The sequence below is a fragment of the Uloborus diversus genome, chromosome 3, assembly GCF_026930045.1.
Source record: "Uloborus diversus isolate 005 chromosome 3, Udiv.v.3.1, whole genome shotgun sequence".
NCBI classification, from domain to species: Eukaryota; Metazoa; Arthropoda; class Arachnida; order Araneae; family Uloboridae; genus Uloborus; species Uloborus diversus.
This window is the reverse complement of record NC_072733.1, coordinates 52,443,927-52,456,658: the sequence shown is the minus strand read 5'-3', so window position 1 is coordinate 52,456,658 and position 12,732 is coordinate 52,443,927. Positions and strand designations below refer to the sequence as shown.

Below are 12,732 nucleotides of genomic sequence, written 5' to 3'. Positions count from 1 at the left end.
GGGGATTTGAAGGGCATCTTCCCTATCCGAAGGGGAATTCCAATCAGATGAAACGGACACTGCGTGTGTTGGCTCGGATCAAATAAGGATCCGAGTGGAATTATGGAAACTAAACCCAACATTTGTAAATAGTTGTATATATATATGTTAGTAGTATTGTTGTTGTGGTATATAATAGTAGTGTTGTGATTGTGAATAAAATGGAAAAAATGAAATTGGTTGAAGCTATTGGACTTGTAAGAAAACACGCAACATAAGTGTTGCGACAAAAATATGGTGACCCGGACGTGATTATATAAGTAATTTTGGACATAAAAGGACAAAACTTAGCATTGAATTCCCACAAATTCGAGTTGGATACACGAATACGCTGAGATTGAGGTAGGCCCATTTTTTCCCAATTTAAATTGCTAATATTGTTTAAATTTATCATGGATCTTGCTAGATTAAAAGAGCTCCGTAAAGGGCTAAGAATTTCCTTAACAAAACATTTGACAAAAATAGAGACCACATTAGAAATAGAAATCACTTCGGATGATTATTCGAAGGAAGATAAGATTGATGAGCTTTTGAGCCTAAAATCTCAGCTCTTAGAAAAATTAAAAGCTGTAATTACTCATGATGAAGAAATACAATCAAAAATTGAAATTGAGGATATGCTAGCAGATATAGAGACGAGTGAAGAATATAAAGATAAAGTAAACGAAAGGAAATCTAAAAGTGAAAGGCACTTGGACATTTTATGTGATAGACCACGAGCGGGAGTGGGAATTCAGATGAATAGGAGGATTGAACAGGTAACTGTTGATGCGGAGGAAAATGTTCAAACGGCGGCTGCGGCACTTAATAATGTGTCGTTCAGAAGTGAAACCAGAAACGTAGTTAAACTTCTGAAATTAAATATCCGAACATTTTATGGAGATTGTAGTTATTTCCTAGATTTTTGGAATTCTTTTGAAGTCGCGGTTCATAATAACGACGCATTGTCAAAGGTGGAAAAATTTACGTATCTTAAATCGTATTTGGGAGGTGTTGCGCGTAGTGCGGTATCAGGTTTTTCTCTGACAGATCAAAACTACGATGAATCAATAAACTTGTTAAAGGAACGGTTTGGGCGCTCAGACATAATAATGTCATCTCATATGCATAAGCTTTTGCTTGTAGATTCAGTTAAATCATGTGCTAATGTAATACGGTTGCGAAAAATGTATGACGCAATAGAAGTGCAAATAAGATCACTAAAATCGTTAGGCGTTGCTACAGGAACGTACGGGAATTTATTATGTCCAGTAATTCTGCAGAAATTGCCAGAAGAATTAAATTTAAGTTACAATAGGAATCGCAAAACAAACGAATTATTTGACATTACGGATTTAGTGGAATTTATAAGAATGGAAGTAGAATGTAGGGAAACTGCGCTAATATTAGCTAATCCAAAAAATGCCAATATGAAGGAATATCCATCACAGAACAAAATTAACGACACAGACTCTCCGAATAAGACATTTTATTCGAATTCAAAACGAAATGAATATTCTACCCATAAATCTACTGCTGAAGTTTTAGCTACTCATGTTAATGACAATCAGCCTTGGCCTCGGAAATTCGAACATGATACCAGGGGTAGTTTCAATCAGAGACGGAACTTTAATTCATCATCGTTTAATGGGTACTTGTGTAGTCAGAAATGTATATTCTGCCTTCCAAATCATATGAATCATGATTGCGCATTGGGTGTTAGTGAGAAGAAAAAGGCATTAATGACTAAGGGTCCAGAGGCGTAGCTAGACTTGAGTTTCGGGGAGGGTTACTTCTTTTATTTTATATATATATATATATATATATATATATATATATATGTGTGTGTGTGTGTGTGTGTGTGTGTGTGTGTGTGTGTGTGTGTAAACTTTTTTTAGTATTAAAAAAATAATAAGAGGGAGGTGAATCTTACATACTTTGGAATGGGGTGCCCCAAGTTCGATACTTGTGTCAAACAAAACAAAAGCAAAGATTTTTTATTTATTTATTTATTTATTTATTTTAATGTTTTGAAAAATTTAACTTTTTTTTCTTTTTCCTCCATTTAATTTAAAGTGAAGCTTTCTAGCAACGGGTCTAGTCAAAACCAGTCTATCCAAATCAGGGGGAAAATCAAATATCTGATGAGCGTGTTCCGTTCATTTCAGTGTGACTGATTAATTTAGAGGCTAACACACATCTACAAAAGCTGGCATCCCTGACAGCTAATAGATGCATCCTTTTCCGCCTGTAAAATGGATGTTTGACTTTCAATCTCATCGGTGGTCAGACTATTTTTACTAACTTGGTTCGCACTAAAAGCATGAAATAAAATAAAAAAAGATTTCTTGATTATAACCTACAAAAAAAGGAAAGGCTTTTCATATCGTTATATATATATATATATATATATATATATATATATATATATATATATATATATATATATATATATATATATATATATATATATATATATATATATATATATATATATATATATATATATATATATATATATATATATATATATATTAGGGTGTCCCAAGATATAATGGCGAAAAAAAAATTTGTGAAATCGAATACGCATACCCTCCAAATTTTTTCCATTTCACCTCAGAAACATGAGAAAAAAGTTCCATTGCAATTAAATAACGGGAACCCGTGCCGACTTGAGGTCAAAGTTGGACCTAAAATCCTGTAAGGCGACTACAGTGGAAAAATTGCTAACTGCATAATTCATTACTACACGCGACATCAATTTATTTAAAGCATATATTTACAACAATATTAGACTAAAAGAAACATTACTGTACATATTTTTAATTCAATGTTTGCTTTTTGCAGTCAGAATAGAACGTCCTCTGATCTTGAACACAACGTAACAGATTGTTTTTGTTCCTCATCAGCTGTTAGTAAACGATGAAATTTCTGCATCATTTTTACCGCTCTTTCAGCTGCATCGTTTACTGCACTAAGCTTTGAGACAGTCTTTTTCACATAAAGGAATGAAATATTATTGACCATACCATAAAAGCTGGATGAATTTTTGTAGAGCAGCTTTTGAGATAATTAGGTCCACATTTTCGTACACTTTTATCAAAAAGCGCAAATCTTTTTTGGGAGCTTTGACTGTCAAAATGCATTGAAGCCATGGTTTCACGTATACTGTCACTACAAAAAAGCAGACATCAAACAATGCTTCATTTTCCTTCGTATCTAATTTTAGTTGTGAACTAAATATACTAGTTTTAGGGAGTAAATCGCTCGAGCCATCCATCGAGCTTTGTGCATGACTCCCGGTGGTCTTATTTTAAATTCATTTTCTGGTATATCCACCTAAAAATATGATAGGCAGTTCTGTCAACTCTTGATAGTCATCCCTCAGCGTAATATTAGTAAGTTCAGCACGGTAAAAGTCAAGTAAATTTTCCAAGTTAGGGTACAGTTCGGAACAACTCCGCAGCTCCTCATAGCACTGTATTTAAGTGAGATAGATCAGTTCATATATGTGATGGCGGCAAGCAAAGGAAAGCATTTCTCTATCAAATTTTTGCTCAAGAATAGCGCAAGAACCACTTAAAGGACCTGTTCTGGAAGCTGTAACATCACAACTTAACTTTGTCTTCGAGATTCCAATCTAAAACTGCCTTTCAAACAGCCTTTGTTTGTTCTTTTCCTGTGGAATTATCCAGTTTAGACTCAGCAATGAGTTGTTCCGTCACATCCATATAAAATAACTATAGATAAGCGATCTTCTTTTGATTTTTGAGCACTCAAAGCAGGCAACAGTCCCATCTTCCTCTATTTTGATTAACCGAAGTGCATCAGCATGTGCAATATTGAATCAATTGTTTAAATTACTTGAAAATTCTTGTTGGCGCTGCCTGAATACTTCTTGCAGTTTCTCTGCATTTTTTTGTAAGTCTCTCTAGATTTGATACAGGTTTTTAAGTTTATTCACACAATTTAGCAATTTATTTTTTGGTGGGAACGCGTGCCTTTTCCCAAAAGATGATGCATTCCCGAATAGCGATATTTGCACTTTCACTGATGGTTAAATTTACTTCTCGAATGTTATAAAACAAAACCGACAGAACTTGTCCGTTAGAGAGAAGTTTCAAGCCCGTAGTTTGTTGTTTTACGACTCCTATTAAAAATATCCCTTTTTTCAAACTTTGCAATTCCACTGCCATGTTTCGTTCCCTATGGAAGGACTGACTATACTGCGCTCGCTGACCGGAATGTATTCGTACTGACATGTTTGACGGTTTGCAAATTACTACGGATAAGCCCCCCTCCCCCCAACATATGTTTTTCTGTTTTCATTTGTTTTCTGTGCACTATTTACAGCTGTTTTGAGCTTTGAAAATATCGCGTCGCCAGCATTAGCTTGCTTACATGAATACACGTGCTATTTACACGTTTAGGCCTTTAGGCGCAAGTCGGCACGGGTTACCGTGCTTCAAATTGCATGAAACTTTTTTTCCAACGGTTTTGATATAAAAGGAAAAAAATGAGAGGGTATGCGTTTTAAAAAAACGACTTTCATTTTTTTGGGACACCCTAATATATATATATATATATATATATATATATATATATATATATATATATATATATATGTTGCTTTTTATATGTATTTACATTTATGCTAATTTTAAAGCAGTTAATAAAATTTGAAGTTAAAAAAAAGGGAAGAAATATAGGCGGTAAAAAGTTATTTGCACAAAGCTGCATACCATCTGTTCTCCTCTCAAGTTTTTATTTTAAATTTTATTAGCTACTTTAGAATTTACATAAATATCTATTTGAGAAAGCAACAGCAATTTTCTAGTGTTATAAACAGAAGTCTTCTTTATTTTCTACTTTTTAATGCGAACCAAGTTAACAGAAATAGTACAGAACAGTCTAGATTCATTTCGTTTTTGAACATTTTATTCCTGTAATGCTATGCAGTTTTTCTTTTAAATTAAAATAAAATTTCCTTCAGAAGGGTTCGATGAGATTAATGCTGCTTCAGTAGACTGTACTTCGTTTTCTTCAGACGACGTTAACTTTCTCTTTTTAGAGCAACCATTTTCGTTATTTACATTTTTTTCTTTGGATTTTAAAAAGCTTGTTATCGGTTTTGCTCGCTTCATTATACAACAACGTTCACTTAGATCATACTATTCTAGATAGTTCAGACCGCACGTTTTTAAAAGAATACGCAGTAATTACTGGCTGACATTTTCGACAAATCAATGAGATTGCGGTGGATACTCTGGTTAGCAAAGATCGTTTGGACTATGACAGCACAACGCCAACAAAAACCTTATGTCTCGAATTCCGGCTGTGCTATCATTTTCGGATTCGAAGCCCAATGATCTTTAAAGCAGCAAGCAAAAGCATTTTCTTCAACTCGAAACAGAAAGGGCTGAGGGGGCAAAAAAGGGAGAAATGCGTTCCCAAATAGGTTTTCTAGGAAGATTAACAAAATGACAGTCGTTTCGAGCACTTTGTTGGAAGAAGAGTAAAGGGGTAAAATTCACAGGTTGAGTATTAGTTGCATTATGGATGAGTATTTCAAGTTCATGGTTAAAGGTCATTCAAGTTAAAAGCCATTTTGCTCTGTTATCTGGCTTAGTACTGTTCTTTGGTCTCTCTCTTTCTTAAAATTATGATTTCTTATAGAAAATTGAGATGATAGGAGTGAAAAGAAAGTTTAAGATTTTTTCAAGTAAAGAAAAGGGGAAAATACTAGAATATTGGCCAGGTTATATTTGCAGCAATTGCTAACCTCAAGAGGATAAATAATTAATCAAAAAAAATCGGGCACCAAAAAGCAATAAAAGACTTATTCTTGAAAAAGATATGCTTAAAGTTTCTTTTACTGTCAAAATGATTCCTTAAACTCGCAATAAAGCACTTAATAATGTAATAACAGAATAAAGACCTAACAAAACTAATACAGAGGAATTTTGATCAAGAGCCCATATTGTCTTTAGTATCGATTTCAAATTTTCACCATCATATTCCAAATTTCTATAAAGTTTCTTAAAGCCCCGTATCTTAAAACCTCTTTATCTCGATTTTTTCCCTTCCTGTGAAATTCGAAATATAGATTCAACTGTATGTAATATTCCCACTGCGCCGCTCATAAAATTAAACATATTTAGCAATTTGCAGAATCTATGACAAAAAAAAAAAAGGCTACATATACGTGGATTTAACAAATCAATCTCATTTCTACAGCGAAGTGTGAAATTTCACTCAATTATCAAAAAAATGTCGCAGCAGAGTGAGGAGTGAGGCGTCTTTACGCTTGAGGGTCACTCATGGAGCTGATTTTCAATGGCACTGGGGGGGGGGGGGGGGGGGGGCAAGTGAATTTTTGACCATTTTTATTCAGAAAAAAAGTCGTTTTTATTTTTTATTTTTTTCAGCTCTTTTTCTTTTCTCTTCTCTCTTTTTTCTTATCTTTTTTTCTCTTCTCTTTTCTTTCTCTTCTCTTTTCTTACTCTCTCTCTCCTTTTTTTTTGAGACAAACATTTCGGGGGGGGGGGGTTGTCCCCAACCCCCCCCCCTTAGCTACGCCCCTGGGTCTATGTTTTATCTGTTTTCAAAATCACTTGAGAAGATTCTGCGATCGTAAATTTCTGAAGTGTAAGCACTGTAATTCCTTTTACCATAACTCTCATCTGCGAGAAGCAGAACGGAATAATAGATAGATCACCCCAGTCAACGGGAGAAGTACCGCCGCATCAAGAGGGACAGGGGGAAAACCACATTGCCTCAATGGTATCATTCTCGTCTAGTAAAAACGAAATAAAAAAGACTAGCAATTCGATCTTGTTGCAGACCTTTTCGGCTATGGTTAAAACAGAACCAGGAACTAATAGTCATTTATTACGATGTATGGCGGACTCGGGTGCTAATATGTCCTTCATCTTGAGTGAAGTTACGAGGGCATTGGGTTTAAAGGCGGTAAATAAAGAATCGTTAAGCATTCACACATTTGGAAATGAAAACTCGAAAACGCGCAGTTATGATATTGTGGAAGTAACTTTGAGAAACGCGAAGGATAATAATCGGAAAATAAAAATCAGAGCAGTAGTGATTGATTGCATTACATTAGCACATATTAAAATTCCTTCTCAATGGGCAAAGAACGCCGCTTTGACAAAAGGCATTGAGTTAGCGGATATTAGTAGTTATCCAAATGACAAAATTCATGTTTTGATCGGTTCGGATTACATCGCTGAAATTTTGGGGGAAAGGAACATAAGAATTAGTAGGAGGTTGATTGCGGTTGATAGCATTTTTGGATTTTTGCTTCAGGGAAAAGATGAGGAATCAAATCGTCAGATATCAATGGTGAATCATTTATTCGCGAAAAATGAGGAGTTGGATATTGATAGAATTGAAAAATTATGGTCAATGGAAGCAATTGGGATAAATATGGAAAAGGAGGCAAGTCTGTCGGATAAAGACGTTTTAGAATCATTTGAGCGAAACACGACTTATACAAACAAAAGATATGAAACTCGGCTGTTATGGAAAGGGAACTGTACACAATTAAGCAGTAATTTTGAAATTGCTAAACGTCGTTTGTTTAGTTTAGGAAACACATTAAGAAAAAATAAGGAACTGTGTTCCAGGTACAATGAAATTATTGAAGAACACATAAGGGACGGTATCGTTGAACGCGTAGAAAAGAACTTAGATCAAAGTACAAGCACAGGATATTTTCTTCCGCATCACGCAGTAGTACGCGAACAGAAGGATACTTCGAAGGTTAGGATAGTATTTGACGCTTCGTCTAAACGCAAGGGAGAATTATCGTTGAATGATTGTCTAGAAAGCGGGCCGGATTTAAATCCCGATTTGCTTAGTATTATATTAAGATTTAGATTACACAAGATAGCATTTTGTGCGGACATTCAGCGCGCATTTTTAGAGATAGGATTAGCTGAGGAAGATAGGGAGTTCTTAAAGTTTTTATGGGTAAAGAAAAATGGTCCTGTCCTCGATCTCAGCCCTAGTAATATCGAGGTTCTGAAATATGCAAGAGTAACCTTTGGCGTAAAGTGCAGTTCATTTTTGTTGGCAGGAATTTTGCGGCTGCACTTGCGTAAATATGAAGAAGAGTACCCACGCGCGTGTGAGATGCTCCGCAATCTTTACGTAGACGATCTCATCAACGGATCTTCAGACCCAGAGGATGCTTTGAAATTAAGTAAAGATATGATATTTATACTAAGCCAAGCTAGCATGAACTTACGAAGATGGGTTTCCAATTCGTCAATTCTCAATGAAGCGTGGAAAAACGACCACATAGACTTTCGAAATACTTCCGAAGAACGAGGAGTACCTCTTAAAATTCTGGGTCTAATATGGGACAACATAGAAGATAATTTGAAATTAGACATTCATCAATTTGAGAAATTTAAAGACACTAAACGGATAACAAAACGAGTCATTTTAGCAGCATGTGGTATGCTTTTTGATCCTATAGGCATGTTGAATCCGTTTACAGTACGAATAAAGCTGTTATTGCAAGCGATATGGGAAAGTGGTATATCATGGGATGAAAGCGTTCCTTTTGAAATAAAGTGTACGTTTATGGAATGGCTAAGTGAAATAGACGAAATAGAAAACATAAAAATTCCCAGGTTATATTTCACTGATTTTGAGTGGGGAGCATCAGAAGTTCATATATTTTCAGACGCAAGCCCAAAGTGCTATGGATGCGTGGCTTACTTTCGAATGAAACACGGTAATGGATATTTAACAAAATTTATGATAGCGAAATCTCGAGTAGCCCCATTAAAAGGGTTGACTCTCCCACGATCGGAATTAATGGGTGCATTAATTTCTTCAAGGTTGGGATCTTACTTGCAAGATACGTTCCACAAGCTAGAGAAACAGAAGATTTTCTATTGGACTGATTCGCAGATATGTCTCCATTGGATCAAGGGAAATGCTGATGAGTGGAAGCAGTTTGTTAGGACCGTGTAAAGGAGATTCAAACGAAAACAAATCCATCGAATTGGTTTTTTTGCAACGGAAAAGATAATCCATCTGACAAACTTACGAGAGGAATCAGAGTTCAAGCCTTAGTCAATGATAAAGTGTGGTTCTATGGACCGGCTTGGCTCAGTGAGCTAGACATGTCATGTAACATGGAAAGTGCTAATGTTGACATTGATGTTCATTGTGCTGAAGAGAGGAAGCGAAGCGTTGTAACCTTACAAACGAGCATTGAATCCTCTCAACCTTTGCTGAATCTGGAAAATTACAGTGACTTAAATAAAGTATTAAGAATAACAAGTTACGTCATGAGATTCATCAAAAACTGTAGAGCTACTAACGAAATGAAAACGGGAAGTATTACGGCCAACGAAATGACGGACACAGAAAGGTATTGGATTCGAACTGTTCAGCAAAGTGTATTTGAGAAAGAATATTCTCAGCTGAAGAATAAAGAACCGATTAGTCCTAGTTCCAAGCTATATAGTTTTAATCCGATTTTGACGTCAGATGATTTAATCGCTGTCAGAGGTAGGCTTCAGAACTCGGACATTGATTTTCAGTCAAGACATCCCATAATTATTCCCAAAAAAACCAAATTTACGGAACTTTTGATATTTAATGAGCACAAAAACTTGTTTCACTCTGGTGTTTCAGATACGCTCACACAGATAAGAGAGCGATTCTGGATTTTACGTGGAAGGCAAGCTGTGAAATCAACCTTGAATAAATGCATGAAGTGTAAACGGTTTAAAGTCAAACCAGGTAACCAGGTAACAGCTCCATTGCCACTTAATCGAACAATTGCCTCAAATGCCTTCGAAATCGTGGGAATAGATTTCGCGGGACCACTGTATACAAAGGACCATGATAAAAATTACATTGCCTTATTCACGTGCGCTGTTACGCGAGCAATACACCTAGAAGTAGTGTCTAGCTTAAGCACGGAACATTTTCTACTCGCATTCAGACGGTTCATATCCCGAAGAGGTGTATGTAGAATTGTGAACTCGGACAATGCACTAACTTTCAAGAGTGCAGAAATAGAACTGAAAAAACTGTATTCGAACATTACTGATCCTCTGGTGCAAAATTATTTTGGAAAAAAGGGAATCGCATGGCAATATATAGTTGAACGGGCTGCATGGTGGGGAGGATACTGGGAGAGAATGGTTCGTATCACTAAGATCACGTTGAGAAAAATTTTGGGAAGAGCGTTGGTTTTATTCGAGGAATTGCAAACTATTTTAGCAGAAATCGAATCTATAATTAATTCGAGACCATTAACATATGTTTATAACGAACCTCATGAACCATTCCCTCTCACTCCTGCTAACTTCTTAACTGGAAGAAGATTGACTGCATTGCCAGATTGGTCCGGCAATGCAAAATTTGAATTAGTTAAAGGTAAAAAAGAGCTAATCAAAAGATTTCTATATAGAGAAAAAATACTAAATAACTTTTGGAAAATATTTCAAAGGGAATATCTTCTTCAGTTAAGGGGTGCAAATGTTTTTAAACCAATAAATGTTAAAACTGAATTTAATATTGATGATGTAGTGTTAATAGGGGAAGAGAAAACACCCAGGCAGTTATGGAAGCTTGGAAGAGTCATTGAAGTTCACAAGGGGCGTGACAAGAAGGTAAGATCAGTGACTTTAAAAACATCTTCTGGGATAATCAGACGCCCAATTCAATTGTTGTATAATTTGGAAATCGAAGCCAATGAATGAATACATTGTGAGTAAATGGTTGTGTGGTTGTGTTAAATTTAATATTGTTGTTGTTTAGTAAATGATAGTTTAATGTTAAATAGTTAGTGTTGTATTTTCAAAATGGTAATATATATTAAGTGATTTAATTTGTGAAATTTATGTTCAAGGTTTTGAAATTTTAAATACGTCATGTATTGTTTAATGGCTGGATTCCTCATTTCGGGGCGGGAGGATGAAGCAACTTAAGCCACAGGAAAAGGGATAATCCCTACGCAGGGGATTCGAAGGGCATCTTCATTATCCGAAGGGGAATTCCAATCAGATGAAACGGACACTGCGTGTAGTTAAGACGCGTATGTGTTGGCTCGGATCAAATAAGGATCCGAGTGGAATTATGGAAACTAAACCCAACATTTGTAAATAGTTGTATATATATGTTAGTAGTATTGTTGTTGTGGTATATAATAGTAGTGTTGTGATTGTGAATAAAATGGAAAAAATGAAATTGGTTGAAGTTATTGGACTTGTAAGAAAACACGCAACAAGTCGTAACATAAGTGTTGCGACACCCCCTACATACCCTCCAAAGAAATATTTTCACTAAAATACACACACACACACACACACACACACACACACACATATATATATATATATATATATATATATATATATATATATATATATATATATATATTAAATCATTGAAAAATTAGCCATATTTATCACATTTACCGGTTAATTTATATAATCCCCGACTCGTAATAGGAAATGTAATAAAAGTCGATACTTAGTCAAATTTTTTTTCCTTTGCTTAGCTACTTGGTTTTTTTTTAAATGACTTATAGTATCTCTACGCGACAAGGGTTTTTTGTCGGATGCACTTGTCTGCGTCCCTGCATTTATTGATCATGTTAGTAGGATTTTAATTTCAATTCAATACTTTAACCCCTCACTAATCCAAACCCTATTACACTGGATTTTGATTAATTCAGATAGCTATTTTAATGTACACTATTTAAATAAAATGCAATTTAGGATAATAATGAATCTTTATAGATCATATTTTGTTTTTTTGTAATGCATTTTTAAAATTTTCTCTTCAGTTTTATGTTTTACTCTCTTGAATTCATCTCACAATTTTTACTGCGTACAGTAGTTTGTTTATGTACCTTGGCTCAATTTTTCGGTTATTTTGTTTAAACCGTATTTTTGTTAATTCGTACAACCTGGATCCCCCATTTGTACAGATTAATGAGGATGTACTGTATTTCTGATGTGCTGGCAAGACCTTTTCCTCGGGATGTTTGGTTTCTCGCTTTTATAGAGTTTCTAATAATGGCCGATATGCTTCAGCTTTCCAACTTCAAGTTTTAATAACTGTCATGAACTCAAAAAAAGAAAAAAAAAAAGTGCACAGATCTTTGTTGACGCATTTTGAATAAATGTTTACCGTAATTCATGAAGCAAATTTATCAGTAGGCCATGCTGGCAGAAACAGAATATTAAACGACCCCTTAAGAATAGGTTCATAAGTATTTTCAACATACTTTACAATACATATTGTGCGCAAAAATGTTGGTTTTATAAAATATCTAATGAAAATAAAATAAAAAGAGTGTCAATTTTACTCATTTATTTAGTTTGAAATATTATCGTATGTTTTAACAGCCTTCACGACGTTTTTCTAAGTAACTACGCGTTCCCAGAAAAGTTGAAAAAAAAATTTCCCTTCTCTGAAACTAAGATCTTATTCAAAAAAATTATCCAAATATATTACATTCCCCATTACGAGTCGGCAATTGTAGCACAAAAAAACGAGCTGATGTGTGCATCGCATGACTTCCTTTTACACACATTAAATGTTATTTCCCTATTATTGACAATTTTAATGTGATTCAATTGTTAACTCTCTAAATATCACCAACAATGGCCAAATTGAAACAAGATTTAGAACAAAATAAAAAACGTCAAATTTGTTGCC

At 34.8% G+C, this 12,732-nt stretch overlaps 2 protein-coding genes across 2 annotated transcripts; both read left to right on the top strand.

Annotated features, from left to right (window-relative positions):
- Positions 1 to 431: 431 nt before the first annotated feature.
- LOC129218742 (uncharacterized) lies at positions 432 to 1,784 on the top strand. The gene has a single exon (XM_054853065.1). The coding sequence runs from the start codon at positions 432 to 434 to the stop codon at positions 1,782 to 1,784; it is 1,353 nt and encodes a 450-aa protein (XP_054709040.1).
- Positions 1,785 to 6,873: 5,089 nt separating this feature from the next.
- Positions 6,874 to 9,021, top strand: LOC129218740 (uncharacterized). The gene has a single exon (XM_054853064.1). It carries the CDS (start codon positions 6,874 to 6,876, stop codon positions 9,019 to 9,021), a length of 2,148 nt encoding a protein of 715 aa, XP_054709039.1.
- The last annotated feature ends 3,711 nt before the right edge of the window (positions 9,022 to 12,732 follow it).